This window comes from Solea solea, chromosome 16 (genome assembly GCF_958295425.1).
Source record: "Solea solea chromosome 16, fSolSol10.1, whole genome shotgun sequence".
NCBI lineage: Eukaryota > Metazoa > Chordata > Actinopteri > Pleuronectiformes > Soleidae > Solea > Solea solea.
This window is the reverse complement of record NC_081149.1, coordinates 19,490,367-19,514,799: the sequence shown is the minus strand read 5'-3', so window position 1 is coordinate 19,514,799 and position 24,433 is coordinate 19,490,367. Positions and strand designations below refer to the sequence as shown.

At 40.3% G+C, this 24,433-nt stretch overlaps 1 protein-coding gene across 2 annotated transcripts in view; it reads right to left on the bottom strand.

The window, feature by feature from the left end:
* Positions 1-398: 398 nt before the first annotated feature.
* LOC131475045 (protein kinase C beta type-like) overlaps positions 399-24,433 on the bottom strand; it is an 85,381-nt gene continuing 61,346 nt past the window's right edge. Inside the window, exons 13-17 of one of the 2 annotated variants that reach the window (XM_058652857.1) lie at positions 23,653-23,791; positions 23,049-23,129; positions 22,502-22,609; positions 18,835-18,975; positions 399-2,870 (exon numbers count right to left, since the gene is read on the bottom strand). In XM_058652857.1, the coding sequence (XP_058508840.1) occupies positions 2,715-2,870; positions 18,835-18,975; positions 22,502-22,609; positions 23,049-23,129; positions 23,653-23,791 (625 nt within the window). In that variant the 3' untranslated portion in view covers positions 399-2,714. Of the gene's footprint in view, positions 2,871-13,569; positions 15,173-18,834; positions 18,976-22,501; positions 22,610-23,048; positions 23,130-23,652; positions 23,792-24,433 lie in introns of those variants that run through there. The other variant, XM_058652856.1, reaches the window with a different exon arrangement.

The following is a 24,433-nucleotide window of genomic DNA, read 5'->3' as shown; positions in this document are numbered from 1 at the left end:
CCTATTAACGTCATTAACCGAGTAAATATCACACACCAGTCCGTCAATCGACATTTAAAATAGAATCAAATCCATATCATATAAGGAACAAAAATAAGACAGAAAAGAGAGCAATCATCACTTGCATGCATAGTATATTTCCTCTTTAAATCCTGACCTGAAGTTTTCAAAGCAAAACAAATAGTGAGTGACGATTTTATCAGCGTCCGTGTGAGCGTTAATGTCCATGTGTGTCAGGTGAATCTATGTTTCTATGTACAGGCTGTTAACTTTTGTCCTTACCAGAAAAGACTGATTTTCTTTTTACGACTTGTACTAACTTAAACAATAATTAACATATCTGAATGACTGTACATGCATGTAACGTCACACGCTTATTCATTCACTGCCCTCAAACACACACACACACAGGGGGACACAGTTGTAGAGTGCTTGTAGATGCTTCAGGGTTAAGAGTAGGCGTGATTAACTTTAGGACGTACTGTATTTACACCCTTGACCTGAATGATATACAACTATAGTCGTTTATAAATATGTACAATATATATATGTATATATGCGTACGTGTACTGCCGCGTATAGTATGCAGGAGAGAATACTGTGTGAGTCGACTAAAGAGAAAATCTAGGCCTGTGTAATGGACCTACAGTATATGTCTTGTGTGCCTCCAGGAGCAAACATTTCACAGTCATTGTCCGCCTTGTTACGCTTCACCTAATAATTCCAACCCTCAGTCATGGATTAGACAATATTGCTGAGTGCATGTGTGTGTGTGTGGTACACTGAGCTCGTTGGCATTATAGGCAATATAATGTGGTTTGAAAGTGGAAGGGCAGATTTGCAGAATTTAAGCAGAATTTTAAATCATTTCTCTTGCTCTCTCCCACACACACACACACACACACGCACACACACCTTCTAACATATAGATATTGTCAGCTGATACATCCATCCATACATGCATACACACCTATGCACATGTTTCCTTCCAAGGACACACACACACAACCACACACACAGATTTGGGTAAGGATTTGCAAAGAAAAATAATTGAGAAAAGCAGAGTTGCAGTTTGTGAGGTTGCTCCGTCGTGGGCTGTCAGAGCAGGTCCCTCATTCACAGAGCGTGTGCATCTGCACAGCGCGTGTGCATGCTCCACTGGCCACTGCTGCATTGCCAACCCTGTGACACGGCGTCATACCGGGCTCCCAGTGTGGCCTTGTCAGAAGTACAGAAAAATAAAAGACAACAGCGGGACAGAGAGGGAGAAAGAGGAAGGCAAGAACCAAAAGAAAGCTTTGACAGGCTGTGACGTTTGCCTATTAGTCCTATTCCTCTTTGATGGCCCAGTGTGAGACGCTCACTCTGTGACAGTATACAGACTTGGTTGTTACAGGCAACAATGGTCAAGACACACACATGTAACTGGTAAACAAAACTCCTCACGGTGCATGTTAAAGGTACAGTGTGTCGGATTTGGCAGGTCGCGTGTTGCAGCTGAATATTTATCACCTCACCCCTCTCTTCCAAGCATAATATGAACCTGCTTTGGTGTAAATATAAAGGGCAAATCCTGTGGTAATGAAGACAACAAAACATTAGTATCATTATTTTATATTCTACTTCTTCCAAATGGAAAATCATTTCACCTAAATCTCACTCACTGGACCTTTAAGGTAACTATTTACTGCACTTAAGAGGAATAAAAGCCTGTTTACTACACTTAAGACACTTATGTTGTACAGTAGATGCAGTTTGTTAGCTTTCAGGAAATGCATTTTTATTTACTTTTATGCAAGTCTTGGCATCATGATATGTCAGTGAATGTCAGCTTTTTCAGATTATCCTGCACATGATCAAAATCAAAGACATTCTCAAACGGCAGGATCTCCCACGTTTGTTCGTCGTTTTCGTCACCCCAGTGTTTTATTGCATTCGGCACAAGATAATATTAAGAGGCTAGTCATAAAAAAATGAAATTAAACTACACAACAGCAGAGAAGTGATCCTGTTTCCTAGAAATAATGTTTCTTTTATACACATCTGACCTGCAACAGCAAAGTAGTTTCAATGGAAATTTTAATTCCCCCCCCCCATTACTGTTCTGTTAATGCAGGAAGGACATGTTGTTAATTTGGCAAGTTGCAAATATCCAGATAAATAGTTTCATGGTTACGTTGCGGCACCGGCTGCACTTGCTTCAGGTTACAGTACAGTGGTTTACGGTCGATTCAATCTCGTATTAGCTCTGCTGCTTTTGACAGTGAATCTACTTAAGTCCGTGGTTAAATTGCCTACAGAATGTATTTACGACACATAATAATAATAATAATATACTGTATGTGTGACAATGTAATACAGAGCATCCTGTAAAAATACTGACAGTAGTTGTTTGCCGGATTCCAGCGGGACAAGATAACAAACAGAGCACCAAACTAAGAAAACTATTTTGTAAAACGATAAGCCTTTTCCCCTCCAAACAATGTTTCAAACAATACTTCAAAATCTTTGGTATCCCATGTTGTCAAGTTATAGTGCAGTGATACCTTTCCTTGTGATGAAGTATTGGACTCAGACTCCGATGTGGCCTAAAAAGTAACGTTGACATTTAGCGAACACACACACACACAAACAGAAATGTGTTATTTTAGTGCTAGTTTTTCAGAAACATCTAACGCCTTCATCCAGAGTCCAGCAGTGTGACGCGGTGTGCGTTAATTCGCAGGAGCCTCGTACTCCGGGTTGGTGTAGGAGAAGCCGAGGAAATCGTCCTGGTCCAGGTTCATGATGACGAGCTTGTCTGTTGGCGTCAGGTCCACCGGCATCTTGGTGAACTCCTTGTCAAAGTTACAGGTGTCCCGGCGGTTCCTCTGCAGGCGGAGGAAAGAGATGACGAAGGAGAGAGAGACAGAGAGAGAGAGAAAAGAAGGAGAAAAGACAGACAGACAAATGGTTAGAGAGAGATTAGAGGGAAAACGGGATTGATTTGAAAGGAGGAGAAGAGAAAATGTTAATGTTAGATAGAAGAAGATCATCTGCAAAGAAGCGTTGTAATTTGGTTCTGATAATGCCGAATTATGCATTAAAAATTGTACCTTTTCGAAAGTTGAGAAACATTTCAAGTTTCAACCATGCTAATACCAGTAGTCCTGGTAATACCAAATAATGATGGCAAACATAATCATGCATGTGAGATAAGAAAAGAAGGAAGACAAAGGAGACGAAAGGATACATGTACCAGAAAAGTGGGATAATGAGTAAAAGTCAGAGCAGAAGTGACGTTCTGTGACTCAAGAGAGGAAAGAGAGAGACGCAAGAGATCAGGGCCCGTGTGTGTGTGTGTGTGTGTGTGGTAGAGGAGGGTTTCTCTAGGCTAAAGCATGACATTGTTAATGCACTGTTTGGTATGGACAGAGAAAAGAAAAGAACAAGTGGGGTGTTGAAGATGGACGAAAGTATGTTGGTGAGTGGGGGAGGGTGCAAATTAGATGTGGTAAAAGGGAGCGGCGGCTACTTGATTCACACACACACACACACATGCACAGCTTATTTACTTGAATTGAACATGAATTAAGACAGTGACACATATGGTCGCTCAATTTTGTGAGCCTGCAATTTCACCTGCTCTGCCCAACTACATGGTTTCTAATTTGTGTGAAATACCACTCACTGTGTTACATGCAACACACGTCAGTAGTGCATACACTTAGGGATGCATTACATGGGTCAATTTCTATATTTATAATTTGCACACTTGAATAAATTGGTGGTGGAGGATAAACACAGTGTGTGATCACACTTTTCTCCCCCGTTATTATTTCAAACAGAAAAACAGATAAATGTAAAACACAGATTTTTGCCAAACACCGAGGTGAAAATAAGATCTAACTCTGGCTACAAGCAGCGCTGAACAGGCCCTCGCACCCACCACGCATGACGGGGAGTGGAGCAACCACAGTGGCCGCTGCGTGGCCCTAGAGAGAGGCCACTAACTATTTGTTTTGTCAAAGTACAGCAAATGTAAACCACATCCTGAAATGACTGGCTTTGTGGGTCATCATGAACCCACTGGCCCCCAAAAAAGAAGATGAAAAAGAATAGAACCGGGGTGGAAGCCTGCTGTGTGCTATTCCTGCAAACATACTTTTGGTATCATCACGGTTGCTGCGGCAACCCACAAACAAATCAAAGGAAGGTAAGGGTGGCATCTGTTTGGGCAGAAGCCTGCTGTGTAGCTAGTGGGAACACAAAATGTGTCACTATAATTCCTGCAAAATTCATCAGACTCAAACTGGGTCAGATCGGGGTTTTTTTTTTTTTTCAAAGTTCCTGGTGTGAACATCAAAATTGGTGAATTTTCATGCACGACAAGGCCTTGAAAAGTGTGCTCAAAGAGTATGTGAAAGAAAAAGATAATGATAAAGATGACAGACAGACAGACAGACAGACAGACAGAATATCAGGAAGGAAGCAGCAGCCACAGGAAAATCCACACATAGGTTAATCTCAGAAAAATCAACAACCATAAATATTTTATATTAACAAGACAGCATGGGAAGCCGGAGATTTGCCAAACACATTCACAAAGTCAAGAGTCAGAGCATTTGAACACCATGAACATCTGGAAACTCACAGCACGCAGCGGTGGCACAGAGGTAAAGAAGAGAGGGATATAACAAAGAACATCATGTTGCTCCGATACTTCTCTTAGCAGAGAGCTGATTTCGAGCGTGTACATCACAAGAATTCTTATTCATGAGCAAGCAGCAGGCGGAGGGGACAGAAACACCTACGAGAGAGACAGCGAGGGACAGGAGAGCTTTGAAGATCACAGAAACAAAAAAAAAATGTCGCATCTCCTACCTTCTGCCAACTCTCCCAGGAGCTCTCTGCATCCACAGGTACACACATGCCACAGCTGGCCCAGATCCACCTCATGTTCTGGGCATGTTTATCCACTGGAGTGCTTCACTCCCGGCTGCTACTCCCACTCTCGTGTGAAAGTAATGTAATTCTCTTTAAATATTACATGTAGTTTGATCAACATTTTCATTTAGACCCTTCCTTCTACAGCCACTATCGACTCCTGCGGTGCAACCAGTGCTTCATAAGTCACTCGGCTCACTCCTCACTCCACGTTCTCTAGCATTTCAAGGAACTATGTTGATGTTTTTACACACCAGAGAGGATGTTCTGGCTGATTTGTCCATTCAAACTGCTGGAGAAACATGGCTGAGCAACATGGCCGTCTCTGCTACTCAGAGGTTATTGTAAAGCTAAATAAAAACCCAAATATGAATGTAGGGACCAAACACATGAAATCAAATTCATTAACCTTGGCCTCGTCCATGCAAAACGTCTAATTGCTATGTACTGGATATAAAATATATCATGTCTGGGATTAGAAAAGCTGACTTCTAGTCTTGAACAAAGGCTTTTGGAACCTCTTTGGACTGTTTATTGTACCTGCACATACTGTCTTCATGATATCATGACATTATTATCCATGACGATTTTATCCAAAGCGACTTACGACACCCAAGTTTCCTGCAGCGATAGGGAGGCGATGACAATGCAATATCGATGACTCATAAATATTCTACAAAGTTCTATATGTGCAATTGACATACTGTCAAACTAAACGTGATTAAAGCAAATAAATAAGTGAACCCACTGACAAAGGACTTAATGCACTTAATGAGCAAAGATGCACATTTAAGGGTCCGACACACATGTGGACACACAGCTGCCAGCCATGCAGACTGGCTCCTAATGTGTTCCATCTCAGCACGCTTCAATTGCAGTTAATGCTGCGAGGCAGAGAAATGGAGATATGGGGGGGGGGGGAGAAGAAGAAGAAGAGAGGCAGTAAAGGACACAGAGAGTGAGATAAATATCAGTGGCCCTCGGTATAAACCAGAAGCTCTGAATTTACAGTAGCATCAGGGCAAACACACAATTATTTTTCACATCACTGTGTTCCAGAGGCAGTGGTTTTAATAGAGAAACATGACTCTGAGTCTTTAATTTAGTCCCCCCCCCCCCTCCTCTCTCGCCCCATCTCTTTTTTCAGTAACGAGAGGATTAGCGGGAGACGAGCCGATGTGAGCCGAGGATGCGGAGAGAGTGGGAGGCACAGAGGAAAGGGGAGGTGATGAGGAGAGGAGGGTGAATGAAAGGCGGTATCAAACGCTGACCTGTTTTGGACTGATAAGCTCGGGCTGCTTTGTGCTGAAGCCACTGGCTTTAATTTGAGGGCCGCAACATTTGGAATTAATTATCACACACTCCAGCGCTGCTGCGGCTTACTGTGTACACTGGCTATTACATCAACTCCAGTACAAACTTTGTACAGCTTATGTGCGGGAACTTGCTGTGACACAGGAGTTGCTGAATTGCCGTTGAAATAAAAAGTTGCAAAAAAAAAAATACAGCTGCACTACAATGTCAGGGTGGGGTTTAGAGGGAAGTGTTGTATGTCTTTAAAGCTGCAGCCGTGACAAAAGGGAAATATCAAGGAGCTACAGGTTGGAGTTGAAGGCAGAGGTCAGCAACTTTAGTGAATGTTTAAAAGGTCAGGACGAGACTCTTGAGCCGTTTGCTTCTTTTCTATCCTATAAAGTATCGAGTCTTTCAGTCTGGCTGCTAATCTGCCAATAATTACTGTGAAGTGCATCAACACTGCACATTTAGGGTCTGAAAAGTAGTCGGAATTGGAATGACCGCGTGCTGTATCCAAAAAAATCGAAAGACCCTGCAATTAAAATTAAGTTTCTGATAAAAACCACATTACAGAGTGCAACGGAAATTCACTGGCCCAAAAATCTTACTCATCAAAAATCAGATCATGCTGTAGATGCTGTAGAGAAATATGTGAAATGCCACAAAAACCCTCAAAAGAGAAAAGAAAAACTCCAGTGTAATGCTGTAATAAACATGACCAATCATTTGGTCCGGACCACACGGAGTGATTGGCTGTTGTACGTGTCCGTCACTGTCTATCCTCCCAAACGTGCACATGTTCTATTGTCAGAAGAGAGCGAGCCTGTCATGGAAAACATGGCAGAAGAAAGTGCAGCCAAAGTTCTCTGTTCTGATACATGGAATACAAAGACTTCGCTTTGAGGGCAGAGCTTTGATGAGAGGGGATGCATCAGATGCAGTTTGTCACAGTGCATCCTCTTCTTGTTAGTTTTTTCTTCCTTTTTTCCAAGATCTACAGACTCCAGCGTTAACTGCGAAGTTATCTTCTAAATAAAAAGAAACACAGAAAAACAAGCCTGGAATATTTGAACCAATTATTTTACGGAGACAGAAACACAGCTCGTGCATTTCTGCTTCGTGTGGGGGAGCTTTAGCTTTCAGGTGGATTGTTTTCTCTTCTTTTGCACAGAGCTGCAGCTCATGGATCGATAACACTATTAGTAAATTCATTCATTCATTCATCGTCTACTGCTTTGTCCTCCACATGAGGGTCGCGGGGGGTTGCTGGTGCCAATCCTAGCTGACATAGGGCGAATGGTGGGGGTACGCCAACCCATCGCAAGGAGATTTACTCACAAACTCACATATATGAGCAATTTAGAGTGTTCAATTAACCTCTGTATGCTTTAGGACTTAAGAACCTGGAGAAAACACACACACACACACACACACACACACACACACACACACACACACACACACACACACACACACACACACACACACACACACACACACACACACACACACACACACACACACACACACACACACACACACACACACACACACACACACACACACACACACACACACACGCACACACGCACACACACACACATACAGGGAGAACATGCAAAGGCCTGAACCAGGACTTATCTCCATTTTCTCGTTAATTATCTGGAACAAAGTCCTGAATACTAATAAAGATATATGTGTGAATCTTTTAAGTGCAGCATCTAGATATAAAAAATAAGATGACACTGTTATAAAAAAATTAAGCAATAGATTATAGACAATGGTCTTCAGTGCCGGTGCCAGTGCCAGTTTAATCATAAATGCACTTTTGAATCACATTAAGGAGAGTTTATAGACAGATGATGAATATACTACCCATAAGTATGTTTGTAAAGTTGCTTTGAAATAAAATAAAACCAGTTATTATAGACCTATAACAGTAAAAGTCAAGGGCCTTGCTTTAGGAAGGCTGACAAGTTATATTTCTACAGCAGTTAAAAACAGATAAACCAGGCAAAACATGCATTTCGTGTTTTGCAGCGAACAACGACATTGTGTTCCTTATTCTCAGGCCACCGCAGTTTCCTGACACACTGGCGACAGAGTCCTGCATTTGTTCCCATGAGAAAGGACAGACTCTTGCACACTGGACAGCTTTGTGCAAACACAAACTCCTCAAATGCATTCTTGTAAACGGTTTCTGGGAGCGGAAGATTTTTCTCGACGATGGCTAATCCTTTCCCGCTAAAAACTCACACTCACTGGGTAATTACAGGATTATCACTGCACGACTGGGGAGATGAGGTTTGTGACGTGACAAAAATATAAGTGGTGGACGGTCACAGTATATCGTCATAATCTTGGAGCCTCTATTTTTTTTTCGAAGCAAACCGTAGAAAACCATTAAAACCAGATGATAGGTGAGCATTTCTCCTCAAACTCTACTCTAGATTCTACTCCGATGTACAAAACTTTGTATCATGTTGGAGTGACTCCATCAAGGCACCATAGTTTAGCTCTAGTAACACGTATGGACCACATGATATTGTGCCACAGCTCAGACATCATTTAGAACCAGTGCACACAGTTTATGTCCATATTTGCAAACATTACATTGCATATCAGGAGTATTGAACGGTGCAAAATGCAGGAAACCCTCGTTAAAAGTGAACATACAGGTAGACGTCGGCTCAGCTACAGTTGATTGTGAGCAGCTTTCGAGGCGGCGTGAAGCAGCCGAGTGGCTCAGCAGGGCTGTGTGTATGTAGGCCGTGTTCTGCATGTTATTTCCTTGAAGTCTTCAGACCTACGCTCCCCCATCAGGGAAAGGCTCTTATGATAAGTGGCAGCCATGAAATATGCACAGCCTGTCGTAGCCGCCTGCCTTGCTTCACAGAGCCTCTCGCCTCGCTTCCTCGTTCCCTCCCGCCTTCCCCCCTCTCGGCATTGTTGGACTGCTTTCCTTTTCTCTTTCATCCGTTCTCCTTCCTCTCTCCCATTTGATCAGACATCTACCTGACTGTCACTCTCCATCGCTCAAACCTCCCTCTTCTCCCTCCTCAGCACCTTCTCTTCACCATCCCTTCCTTATTCTCTTTCACCTTTACAATCGGTTTACACTTCATGGAAACACAGCAACAGTGTGCAAGCATGTTGCTTGTGTGAAGAGAGGAAATCAATGGAAATAAAAATAAAGAGTAGGAGAAAACAACCTTCAGCTACTTTAGACATTTCCTAAATCACATCAGAACATACAAAAACAATCATCCAATAAACATCTTTGTAAATCAAGGCCCGTTTTTTTCCTTGTAAAACAAAAATAAAATAAAAATGATGGCATATCTTATTTTTTCCTCCATTACATATATTTTATTTTAACACATAGTGCAGAAGCGTAGCTCACACTTTTAAAGCTGACACAGAGAGCATGTATCACCCTAATATGTTTATAATAAGTGTATCATTGTAATCAATTTGAATTAATAAAAACATTTCTCATGCAGATTTTCTTTTTTTTGCATCTCCTTCGGCACGAAGGAATCATCGAAGCAAAAGCACAAATCCTGGAGTAAGACTTCTATTCCTCTTGTCCTTTACAATACTGATGGTGTACAATAATTGTATAATATAGCAACATTTCACACACACTTCATAGGTTCATTGGATACATGTATGTGTATATTATTATCGTTATCATACAGGGACGTTGTAATAAATACAGACAACACATCTGCAACACAAATAATGGATAAGGAATGAGCTTCACGTCAGTTACGTTTATGGAATGTGGGGAAAAAAGCTGCTAATTGATGCTGAACGGTTTACAGTTTAAGACTAGAGATCACAGACAGGACCAACCTTCTCCAGATGTTGGTTTAGGACTCGTTCCATCATTTATCTCTGGGTGAAAATATTTAGAACAGCTGTGAGGCCACAGCAGAAATCGACAGTTCTATTTCTAGCTCTTTCTCGAGGTGACGCTTTTCACCACGCGCTGGGAAAACACGGACGAATGTTTTCCCAGCTGTGGCTATCGGACATTTAAACGTGAGTCTAGTTATCTTCTGTAATAAAGCTGGATGGATTTTCAGAACGAAAGAAAAGAAATAATCTTAACCCGAGTAACCCAGTAAAATAAATGAAAAAAAGTTTCAGCCAACGCGCTCTCTCTCTCATACACATTGTTGGATATTTTACATATATAATGACGTACAGCCCTTACAGCCCTGACGTACAGTTGTCTCCTCTTGTGATAATTTTCATTTCATTTTGATAAGAGCAGATAAACGCCCACCTTTAATGTCCCGACTATTGCCGACACATGAGAATTACACGCTCTTACCACTTATTCTTCTTATTATATTCTACTTTCACTGAGCAGATTTCTTACAATGATAATGAGCAACACTGATTTTTTTATTATTAAAATTTTTGTGCCATGTCAAATACTCACACTCCGTACGGAAAGCAAGCTATAAAAAATATTGTACATTATTATATTCTACTAATATTGAACTGATTTTTCTCACTTACATTTGACATAATGATTGATTTTTAAAGACTTTAAACCTTTGAATGCCAGGTTTTTGTCATGTTTTTTTCAATATACTACGTGCAAAGTAGATTTTTGTGTTGTGAATGATTAGAGCCTGGGATATGTCAATAATTAGCAGCAACACTGATTTTCAGATTTTTCACAGATTTTCTTTGCATTTTTTTGCAGTGTCAAATACTCACACTCGTACTGTTAAGCACAAAAATGTGCTAAAAAAAAAATTACACATTATTATATTCCACTTTCACTGATTTTCTTTTCACCTACATCCAATCTAATTATTGATATCAAATACTAATCCTTTAAATGCCAGAAAACATGAATTATTTACTATATACAAAGTACATTTTTGTGTGTTGAATTATTACAGCCTGCGATATGTCAATGAGAGGGAGGGGGGGATCGTGACAGTGCCATCAAGTAGAAATAGTTTTTTCTCAATATGCCGAATATGGCCAAAAACGACACCGAGCGAGGTCAAGATTTTTTGAATGGGTTTCAATGGGACATTTTTTGCGCTTAACGGCACGAGTGTATTGTTGTTTGTACACAGTGCATTTTAGCCTGACTGGAAATAACAAGATCAAATAAGAACACACAAAATTCATGCCACATGCATGAACACAGCTGAAATTATCAAAAAGACATAAAGCAAAAAAATAAAAATGTGCACCACAGTCCCTTTATAAAAATGAAACAGATGGTGGGACAATTATGTTTGCTAACGCTGGGTTTAAGTGCAGCTCCTTCTGTGGTTCAGAGACTTTGGCAACCACAATCTAAAATGTTTTGAATTGAGATTGTAGAAGCCATTTCAAATGCTAAAGGTACGCCGCTATACATATTTTACATATATCCACTTTAAAACATCAGTTATATTGGCTATTTTTGTGATGTCTTAAGCCCAAAATGATGGACCTGATGAGAAACATCAATGATGAACCTATTATCCCAACAAGATTAGATCAACTGAACGATCGAATCTCAGAAAGAACTCGGCAATCTGATCTGAAAAGGACCGAGCACAGTCAGACCTGAGGATAATTGGACCTGACCAAAAAACATCCAGAAGGTTGTTTGCCGAAACAGAGAGAACAGCTACGCTGAATGCAGCTTAGTGTGCCATCAGTAATGAGAAGGCAAACAGAGCAGTGGCAACATAATAATAATAACAAACGTTTTTTTCATATGATAAGAACTTAATGCATACTTTTATTCAATTAAAACAAAAAAAACTATCTGAACTGATTGGAATGTTTTGGGTCCCATGCAGACCTTTAAATTCTATACCAAAGTTGACTCATTCAGCTTCAGATCCACCTGCAGAAAACACTACGACTGATCAGTCAACTGGAAAGTGGATGTGTTGTCCCCTGTTGTGATAAAGAGGAATGTGATATGATTAAGTGTATTTAGTACTTCAATACTATTTATTTCAGCTGCACTCTCTGGCTGAGATGATTATGCCTAATAAGCTTTAAAACCTCATAGACGTTTTAAATGTCAACCAATTACAGATCTAACCTGAGTCCTAACCTTCCTAAAGTTGGTCCTGTACCAATACTTCCACTCCGTCTGTAAGATTATTGCTGAGGAAACAAAAAGACAACACACACATCTCCAGTCAGCAGAAGCCCAGTGTCCACCTGTGTCCATATTTACTGCTGCTGCTGTACGCGGGGTGGGGAATTCTTATTGCGCATGCTGAAGGCTACTGAAAAGAAACCATCACAGTGAGATGGGCCTCCACTCTTGCCTCATGATGAAAAAAAAATAGTTTAGAGCTTTAGAGTTAGTGGCATTTTGATTGAACCACAGGCCTGAAGTCTTTGAGATGCTCAAATGTCAAAATTGCATGTTGAAAGCAAAAAGCCATGAGTCTTGAATCTTAGTCTGATTCAAACACAGAAGATTAGATGTTACTCGGGGGCAGTGTTGTAATATAACAAATACTGCATTATTGTACTTAAAAATTCCTAGATCTGTACTTTACTTTATTTCTAGCTACTTTTACTTCACTACATTTCCTCCAACTATCTTTGTTACTCATTATGACCAAATAAAATCAGAAGAAGAAGAGTTGATAATGATTTGTGTTTATATAGAGTTTTTCTAGTCCCGATGAGCTGCTTTACACTACCGTTTTCACCCATTCACAGGCTTCGACATGGGGTTAAGTGTCTTTGCTCAAGGACACGTAAAGACTAGCAGAGCCAGGAATTGAACCCACAGCCTTCAAGTTGAAAGACAACTAGCCCTACCACTGGGCCACCATCGCTCAATCCTAACTCCTCACTTTTCTTTTTTAAATACATTTACTTCTAAAACTTAAGTACATTTTATATCAGAAAATAACTTTTGATACTTAAGTACAGTAAATGTCATATACTTTAAGACTTTTACTCTCTGGTAGGATACTTGTACTTTTACTCAAGTATCACTTGTAAGTACTTTATACAAGAGTGCTGGGGGAGGGGTAAGAAAATATCGACATACTAATATTTTGCGATATTTCATGACATGGTATTGTGGTTTTGTGATGTTGGCAGCAGGCCTACAGCCATTTGGCTCTTATCTCCTTGTCTCACATCAATAAAAACAACCTGTATATTGTTTTATACAATAAATCACTAAGTTTAGCATGAGAACTTTTCTTTAAACATTATTCTTAAGTATATTGCCTTGTTTAAAGCATCCCTTATCTTGATATAGTGTACCATCACCCTTTGATCAGGGCATGTATTGCATTGTCTAATTTTTGCCCTTAACATTGACATTTACGCTTCCAACCGTTTCAATTTCAACCCAACACTTTTATTTTCTCTTGTGCGTCTGCTTTTCTCTGCTTTTCTTACTTCCACTACTTATGGAGCAGCAAGGTGAGAGTAAAGTGGATCATAGCAACACTGCTGGATACAACGTGGGGTGCTGCTGACATTCATCACACAAACACACGTGAACATAAACGTGGAACATCAAGTATGGACACACACGCACACGCACGCACACACACACACACACACACAAGACAGAGTAAACAAATGTCCAGGTGTTGGAATCATGGTTCTGTAAAACACAAAGAAACTAACGGCTAGTCTCTCTCATTGCTTAAATACTAGATAGAGAATATCAGAGTAAGAAGAACTATTTTCTAACTATGTAACTGACTCAAAGCCGATATAAAGACTGCATTTCCCAACGGCATTTTACCATTTTGACACAAATACACACACGAAACATCTCATACTCGTGTTTGCATTGGACTTAGGCGGCACAAATCGGACTCGTCCCGTCGGATAAAACAATACTCGGGTGTTTCATTGAAATACTCATTCCAAAAACAACAGGAAAAAGAGCGTCAAGAGCGGTGCTCCGATATGATGCTAAAATGTGGTTGGGAGACAAAGTCTTACTGATATACTGATATAGAAACTCATGCACAGTCTGCCAAGCATTCCAGTTTTAGCTAAGAGAAGGATAAACATACAGACATGATCATTATTATCATTATTACTGTTATTATTACACCAAAAATAACAGGCTTAGCTCAAAAACAGCCGAGAAATGAGAAAGAAACTCTTTCACATGTGGAGTTCTGCATGTGTGTATCGTGCGTGTGTGCTAGAGGAGTTAAGTAATGGAGTTGCTGTGTTTTTAACATGTTTTAGGACTCAAAGTGTTCTTTTTAGCCAAACCTTTTGTTCTTTTAATATGACATTTTACGAGCTATTCAATTGTGTTAGTTACACCTCACAAACATTTGTTCACACTGTAAACAACACAGGTTGAAGGCTTAAGCTCCTCGTTCACCTTCAAATGTTATACATTGGCTTTGTATAAAATGGTTTTTGGCAGGACAGGAGCCTCATGGTTAGTCAAAGACACGGAGGAGTGGTATCAAGGTGAAAAATCCTATCTTCCGAAATGTAAACTTCATAAGTGACCTAATCTCAAATTCTATAAAAGTCTAGATTAGGTTTCATAGCTGCAAAACCTCCCGTTGTGCCATTTCAGACACTCATTTTGTGTAAAATGGCTGTCAGAGTAGAACCTAGGCTGCAACAGTGTGAGCAACAAATGTATGTGTTTGTGTTTCTGAGGGAATGTAATTAACTTCTGGGCCATTTTAAGAATATTTATTTGTGTGTGTGTGTGTGTGTGTGTGTATACTCAGGAAAAACTCTGTATGCTTGTGTCTATGTGTCGATGCAGGAGCTGATATCAAGCCTGCTCGGCTGCAGTGGGGGCAGGAGTTCCCGGGAACTCCTGGTTGATAAAGGAGAATCCCTGGAATTCATCCTGGTCCAGGTTCTGAATCACTTCCTCATCGGGAGGCGTCAGCACCGGCGGGTGGCGAGTGAAAAAGCGGTCAAAGTTCTCGGCGTCCCGTCCACACTGTTAAGGAGGGTGGGGAGAGATGGAGTGAAGGGGGGAGGAAGGGAGGGAAGGAAGGAAGGAAGGAAGGGGAGAGTGTGGGGTGGAGAGGAATGGATGGATTGGGGGTGGAGTGGGAGGAAAACAAAAGAAGGGGAATGGTGGGGTGAGATGACATAACTTGAACATGGTTTCAAATATCAGTGCCGGTACTTGAGGTGTGCACGATTCAGATCTCCACGTTGGAGATGATAAATCAAGCACTCTTTTCAAATATTTGAAACATATTCAACTCCATCTTTAAAAAGAACAAGACTACTGAGGTCTCAAATGTCCTGTGGCCGTGCACTACAGCAGATGACTTCATGTTCATCGACCCATTTACTCTTCGATGGCGACGTGGCTGTCAGTACAGAGGTAGAAGTTGCCTCTCATCGGCATTTCCTCTTAGTATTTTTGGTGCTTTTCTAAATAGTTTCAAAAGAAAAGGCTCAGAGCCACGGGATGATGATAGCGGCGTAATTGTGGGTTAATTATATGCTGCAGCTGAGGAGACTCGCTGCGATGTCATTAGAACCATTCACACAATCCGTGCCCAAACTGAGAAGTGGGAACAATTCAAAAAGCCTTTTAAATATCATTATTATTATTATTATTATTATTATTATTATTGTTATTATTATTAATAATAAGGTATTTGGTATAGGGCTGAACAGTTAATTGTTTTTAAATCAAAATGTGAACAAATTAATTGTTATCTAAATTAATTTGAGGACATCGTTAGTTTAAAGTTTAACAAACACAGATGAAATCTGGTGAATAATTATTAAATGTTGGAAAACAATACTAGCAATAGAGCATTATGTAGCTTAATTTTGTTTTAAGTGAAGTTCAACTTCAAAAACCTAAATCACAAACTAAAATAAATGTGATGTTTTATCCAAATCATTTAGCCCTAATAGTGTAGCTACTAATTAACATACTTAAACTATTTCTTCTATTTACAATACTCATGTAACAGTAATACAAGATCAAAGCCACTATTGATTAAAACTGTAAAAAACGTGACTACTTTACTATTAACTTTAGGCATAATTTGTTACCACAAGAAGCAATTTAGGAAATAAAAGCCATCACTCATTTCTGTCCGCTTTCTGACCACTGGGACGCCAGAAAGTGCTTGTATCCCCCAGAGACATGTGTCCATCTAATTTATTAACTTAAAAAACCACTCAGCCTCTTTGGAACTTTAAACCATCCGATTCCTCTTTTCCCCTCCTCGTCTACATCACTGTGCTGAGCTTTAATTAACACAACAAGGATTCAATGTCCTATGACAACATCCCCCCCAGAGGAAAACTATACAAACTCATTAAATCTCTGGAACTTCAAGCCGACTGTTTAGAGTTTGGGGGGATAATATGTGAAATGTGAAATACGGCATTTGTTTTCACATGTTCGGGGAGCAGATGGGTAAATTGTACTAAACAGGGGAATTAGATGAGTGACACCAAGTTTAAAAGCATCATTTCAGGATTCACCCATTTGGCCAAGAGTGATCATAGAGAAATCTAAATGTTAATCTATGCACTTAAGCAAAGGTGAAAATGCTTCTGTTTAATTGTTGTTTTTGATTGTTCTGTGCCAAAATTACTACTTGCACTAATGACTATTATTGCATTTCAGTATAACTTTATCATTTTGTTGGTATCTCATTTGGTCATACATCCATCTTGATTTAACCCAAAGCGCACTTTGCATCACCGTAGTTACGCGACGGTTCGTGCTGTCGGAGAAATCCCAACGGTTTCAGAAAGCTGAGAAGAAGTTGCCCGTCAAATCAGACATGTGGTTATTAGGGTCATTTCCCTCATGCTGTTTCAGGAAGCTGGAGAATCAGCGTTGTTGTTGCCAGAGAGGAGAGAGTGGGAAAAACACCTGTACAAAGTTCCAACTTTGGCCTGTTTTTGCACATTGTGTTATTGTAAATATGCTTTATACTGTTCAATTTTCAAATTTTAACACACAAAATCTGTTGTTCATTTACAACTGCGGTGTTTTTCTAAATAAACTCTTCATTTTAAATTGTTGAAACGGTATTTTAACATGCAGGACGTTGCAAATAACTGCCACATATTGGAAGTTATTCTGGAAAAATGGGCAAAAGCACTTAATCACACACTCTCCGGTCTTTTTATTGTTAAATTAAACAAAGTCCAGGTGGACATTTAGAGGGTTAGGTGTAAGGGGGTTTAAAATATATATCACAGTTAATACTGAACTGAAGATTGACCCAAAAATGACACTGCAAATCAAAACGCATGATAATTGCAATTAGAGATATTTAGCCGAGAATCATTGGGGTGATAACTTTCAGTGCTGTTTGCTGTTGTGCACTCCAGTCAGGTTTCATTTGAGACGGCATGCGAATCAACATGAACGAACAGGAGAACACCGTGGACACAGAGAGGACATATAGAAACTTGTGGATGGACGGACGGATGTGAACAGATAGACTGATCGATCGTGGAATGAACGGAAGACGGCGAATAGACGGACAAGAGACTGCTGAGAGAAGCAAGCAGGTGAAGACTCTGAAAACTCATAAACATGTGAATGTATGAATAAAACAGCCAGTCTGTCAGCGTGTTAGTTGGTCAGTCAGTCAAGCACACGGTCAACATCTCATCGAGGGCTTTCACAGCATTAGAAAGCACAAACGGATCAGAATTACACACAATTTGGAGACTAACTTCTGATAAAAGTGAGGCCGTCACTCCAACCGCTCAAGCATTCTTCATAAAGTATTACCCGAACAAAACACACCACCACAAGTTTTTAGAAATAGAACATCACACACGATTGCTCAAATAAGTCTGAAGTCATCGCACCCAAAAAAAAGATCAAAGAGCAACCTTCAAACCCCCAAAACTTTCATGCAGGGTTAAAGAAAACAATGGTGGAGCTTCCCAAAAAGTATCTAACTGGTTACTCCTCTTCCCCCTCAAAGGGAGGAAAGACAGCACGAGTGAGAGAATAATCGCAAGTGACAGGGCAGAGAGGTGGAAGACAGAAGATGAGATCAAACAGATACAGAAGGTGAGAAGATAACAAGAGATCAGACGACATGTGTTAGTAGTCAGAGCGGACTCTGCAGGAAAGAAAAACACAAAACACTCGCAGTTGAAACTCAGCCAGGTCCTTAACGTGACCTCAAACACACACACACACACACACACACACAAACCCTCCAGACTAAGACTGAAGCATGAAACAGCTTACAAACTCTTAAAAGCAGCAGTTTGGCCTAAGGCTCTGTGACTGTGCATATTTACGGCCTTAAATTATGATTAAATTCCCTTTGACAGCAAAATAAAAAAAAACACACAAATGTGTTAAAGCCACTCCTGCTTCGTCCACCACTCATTCATCACCGCTGTCACGTCCTGACTTACCTGCGTGCACTGACGGAGGGGACAGAGGCGTCACATGGAAAGTGGAGGGATGACGACGGTAACAGAGACAGGAGCCAAAGTAAAACGGTTACGAGTCAAAGAAAAGAGTGAAACCGGTTCTGCGGCCGCAAGGAAACGTCGCCCCTGAGCGAGATCTTCCCCAGACATTTACCCACAGAGAGAAATCTGTTTTTAGGGTCAGGTCAGGTCAGGTGTGGTCAAACTTACAGCTCTGGGTTTGAACGGTGGCTGAACCTCCTTGTTCTCCAGTTTCTCCCAGTCCATGTAGCGGAAGAAGCTGTGCTCTCTGATGTCTCTCTCGCCCTCTGGACCACAGCCCAGACGCTTCGCTGGATGTTTCGTCATCAGCTGGACAAGCACAGGACACAAGATCAGAGTTATTTCCTTCCTCCGTTTTCTTTTCTTTCCCTTTTTCTTCCCTTTCACCAGAAAGCCTATGAGTATATTGTTAGGATGCACTGTATGTTCACCTGTGAGCTCCACTGCACCACAATTTCATAGGGCTGGGAATCGGTATCGGTCAGAATCAGTATCTAAATCTAAATCTAATCTCGGACAATCTGATACATTCCAAAACTCCTATATATCGCATGCTTGTCTTTGAAATGACTCAGCACAAAATGTGTAGTTAACAGCTTCATAGTTCATAAATGGTCTAAAATGACCGTATCGGACTAATATCGGTAGATACTCCAGTTTGTGATATCAGTATCTGACAAAAAGTGGCATCGTTCCATCCCTACATTTACACACAAAACAATGACAAACAAGGTGAAAATATAGCTTTTCTCATTGACAGCAGACAAAATGCCTTTAATTATTACATCAGACAGGACAGTCTGCATCTGAGTTACACCCCGTCGTGCTGCTGCTGCTGCTGCAACATCTGTAAGTAACTTTTGTTAATTTCCTGTTTTATTTTGGTAACCGATATTCTCCCTCGTTTCAGATCACTTCCTGTGTTTTCCCCCTTGATTACATGCCCCTCCCTCCCTTACATGCTCTTTCTTGTTTGGGACAGTTTGTCTCGTCTGTTTGTCAGCAGTTGACTTCGCTGTATGACCTGCCTCGTCTTGCACCTGGAGACTTTGATACCTTTGCTGTATATGTTTGACTGCATGTGCACGAACCAACTCTTTTTTTTTGGACTGATTAAAGATGTTTGCCTAATGTGTGCACAGGAGCCATCAGTCAGCTGTTACAGCTGCTGCTGCTGCTGCTGCAATGGCCCAACTCACCCCTCTGGAATCATTAAATTTTCATCTCATTCATTCCTGTCTCTTTCCCCTCAGCGTTCCCACCCATGGTTCTGCCTTTCATTTACCTCAGTTTATAAATACACATCGTCACTGCTGTTATTACTTCTTCACCTCCAACATTTTTATTCCCTTCCTTCCTTCTACCCATCCATCCATCCATCCATCCATCCATCCTACTATCTATGACGTGAGATGACTCTCCCTCAAGGCCAAACATGAGCCACCGAGTCACCGCCTGCAGACAAATGAATAACTGTTTTCTTCTTTAAAAGATAACAGTTTTTTTTCCACAGGCATAATTAAGGTCCGCTTATGATTTCTGTCCACACACAGAGCAGCATCAAGGCTGGTGACATCAGTGTGAGTGTGTAGGTGCGGTGTTCCTCCCCCAGGAGCAGCAGTCAGAACTCATTACATTATAACTATAATAACATTCTCCATGGGTCAAACACACACACACACACACACACACACACACACTGGATGCTCAAACAGGAGCGTGTAATCAGGCACTGGGGCTGAGACGATATGCTTTTATCACGATACTTTGGGCCCTGATTGAATTTGTATTGTGGTTCTGATTTATTGTGTTTCAAGAGTATCCATACTTGGGATTTTCTTCTCCTCACTCACTCATCTTCTACTACTTTATCCTCCAAACTGACCTATGCATATTCTTTTCCTCAGGGTTTTCAATACAAATACACCACGAGTTTGTGTAATTCAGTTTCACTGTCTTTTCAATATATTGTTTTGCAACCATTTGGCAAACGTTTGTGTCTTAATGACGTCACAATTTTAGTTTTATGGTTTATGATTTGTTCATTACGATCAGCGGCCTCAGTAAACATGAAACACTAAAGACCCACTCATTTTAACAGGCCTTTTTAGAGGGGGGGTTATATTGTGTATTTTCTGTGTCTATGTTTGTCTTTTTAATTTTACGATCAATGTCGTAATATGCCATTTATTTTTTTGTTGTTGTTTTTACCGCCTTGTTTTTTCCTCCCTTCAAGTTCCATTGTTGTGAAGCAGGTCGTGAATTTTATTTCTGTGAAAGGTGCTATACTAAATAAATGTATTAATAATTATTAGTTATTATTATTAATCATAATAATTAACAGTTAATTAATGAAAACTTAAGTCATTTCAAAGTCAAAACACGGGGCATGGGAGCCTAAGTAGAATATTTTATGGTTAAAGGTGAAGTTAACATGGAAGAAGTGCTGTGACATTTTACTTTTATTACTTTAATTAAAACTGTTTCACCTCCTTGAGCTCAGATTTGAATCCTTAAAGATAAAGATACAGAACAGGTCATTTTGGAAAAGCATGCAGAGAGACTCTCGTTTCTGTTTCTATTACAGATCAAAATAGGCCTCTGAATGAAGATCTGAATTTAGTTTTAGAAAAACATGATAACCACTCTTGCTAAATAAACCCAAACTTTCATGAAAGCAGACACCATCTTTTTTTTAATTTATTGCTAGACAGCAGACAATATAGGCCTGAGTTCAATACCACGACAGAGACTGACATGTCTTCCTTGTAGCGAACTGAAAAATGGAAATCTCTTGTAGCATTTAAAAGGAAGGCTTCATTTAATCCACACGTGCACGCACAAACAAACACACACACACACACACACACACACACACACACACACACACACGCACGCATGCGCCACATTAACTCGGGCAGCGCTGGCAGGTCACAGTGGGAGCGCAGAGGGAGTTCAATTTTCATGCTCCGCTGACGATTCACCGTCGTACTGAAGCATTACAACCCGGTAATCATCACTAAGACGTTACACAGCATGTGCATGTGTGTGTGTGTATGACTGACATACAATATTCATCACTTTGCAGTTTTTACAGTCAGACTACGCTCATCCACTGAAAATATGAGTCTGAATTCAGGATTCCAATGTATGTCGATGACAATATGTTGTTTATAAGATTTCGTAGAGCTCAAAAAGCAGAACTTTTTTTCCCCTTTCATTTAGTCCGTGTTATGCCACTGACTTTTTAGAACTCCTTCCTGACAATAATAATAAAAAAAAAAAACTCTGGCCACAGCCGTCTCACTGGACACACCATATAAATTAGCAAAACTATTTGCTTTTATTTTTCACAGATCAACTGTGTCATGTGTGATGAACGTCAAGGAGAGGACTGCTACTCAAGTATGGTCTGAATGCCAATGTTTACTATGGATAGAATATATAGAGTCAGAGAGAGGAAATGTGCTGTGTATAAATAGACTCAGCGTCTATGTTAACATTCCATGCACTGGCCAATGTGTTTATCCGTGTGTGTGTGTGTGTGTGTTTAGTTTATTATGGCCAGTGAAGTGTAGCGTTAGGAGATGAGACAAAAAGGTGGTGTTTTGATAGAGAGGACCTGCTCGGTTTATAGCAGTTCAGTACACACACACACACACACACACACACACGCGTTACACAGCTCTAATAGCCCCAGTGTGTGCTGTCTGTGTAGATTCTCATTCATCCTGGTCGTCGTTATCCAAAAATAAGCCTGGAAAATCTTCCAGTCGCTTCTGACTCTGTGTGTTTGTCCGACATGTCTTAACTGTGTGTTTTTGTTTACACTCACCCCTTTACAGATTGCGACAGCCTCCTTGGACATCGACTTTGGGTAGGAGACGTGATGCTCCATGATTGACTGAAATAACTCATCCTCGTCTTCACCGTCAAATGGAGGCTGGAGAGGAGAGGAGAGGAGAGGAGAGGAGAGGAGAGGAGAGGAGGAATATTTCAGCTGAATCACTGCTTTCTTTTGTGTGTGAACTCATTTGAACAAAAAGAAATAAGCGCTGGCCTGTTGTACTCACAAAAGCACAGCGTCCACTCCGACCAAGATAACCCGGGGAATTTGAAAATGTCACATCCACATTTAACAATTACTAATGTCACGAGAGGATCAAACTCATTAAGGGATATAATTTATAACCTCTCATAACACAAACGTCAAATTGTCAAGGCGATCATCACGCGTTAGTTTTTTTTTTTATATTCACTTTTAAACTCGACTCAAACATTCACTCACAATAGAGCATTGTTTCTCTGTGGGTTATTAATAAACACACATACAATAACACTGTCACACAGAGAGAGAGAGAGAGAGAGAGAGAGAGACCAACCTGGCCAGCGAGCATCTCATACAACAGAACTCCAAAGGCCCACCAGTCCACAGATTTACCGTAAGGTTGGTACGCTATGATCTGAAATCCAGCATAAAACACAGAACATGTCATGAAGAACAAAAGAATAGTCTTACCAACCATAGTCTATGTTGGCATTAGAACATCGTTGACCCTTTATTATATTGCACTTAATATAATCCCTTAAATCAGGGGTGTCTAACGTACGGCATGTGGGCCTGAACTGGCCCACCGGAGGGTCCAATCCGGCCCGCGGGATGAATTTGTGAAAATGTCACATTATGATTAGAATCTAATACTACATGTTTCAGTTCCAACACGTCTGTGACTAAATGTTTTGTCCCGTTATAGATCCACTGTCATCTGTAAGTTGTAATGCACATGTGTAACTGGTACATTTAGGCATAGTATTGTTGAAATTGCACTTAGTTTTCCTCCAGAAATGTTGGGTTGTTGATAATACAGGGTGTCCATAAAGTCTCTTTACTTCAATGAATGTAAAGCAAAGGGGAAAGTTACCAAACATTGTGCTGCATGTGGCCCCTGAACTAAAATGAGTTTGACACAGACAGACACACTTCACCTCAGGAGCTATGTAGTCTGGTGTCCCACAGAAAGTCTTGGTGGTGACTCCGTCATTTATGTTTTCTTTACACATGCCAAAGTCTGCGATCTTAATGTGGCCCTCACAGTCCAGCATCACATTGTCCAGCTTCAGGTCTCTACGGGAGAGAAAAAAAACGCATTTAATGTGATGGATCATTATCTGGTGTAAGTTCACTATTTCCTAAAATATTGAACTCAATTTCTTTCTTTTCATGTTATACTGACCCAGGAAAAACAGAAATACCATAATTTGAGAACACCATTTAAACATACAGGACAGTACTTTAGTGCCATTTTTTCAAACTTGACATAAAAAAGGGAATTAAATATGTCAACATAACAGTATTCAATAATATGAACATTACATTATCATTACAAGATTTAAAGATTCTCCAAAGTAAAATGTAGTTATTTCATAATGTGAATTAACCTTCTGTTATTATTGTGCATCTACTGCAACAATATAAATAACTTTTTTTTGTTTATAAATTTATACTAAGGCTAAATGTATCATTTATATTCCTGTGCTTCCTTTTCATAATAAAGAAATCGGGTATTTATGGACACGGGTGGATTTACTTCACATGGACCACGGAAAAATACATAGACTTTATGCACTTTGGTCTCTATGTTGTGAATAGCGAGAGTTTTATGTATCGCTATATGACTGTCTTGCAATATAGTGATTATCAAAGAATTGTTGTATGGCAATATTATTGGTGTTGTGGACCATGTGTCGTCTATCGTATCGCGAGGTA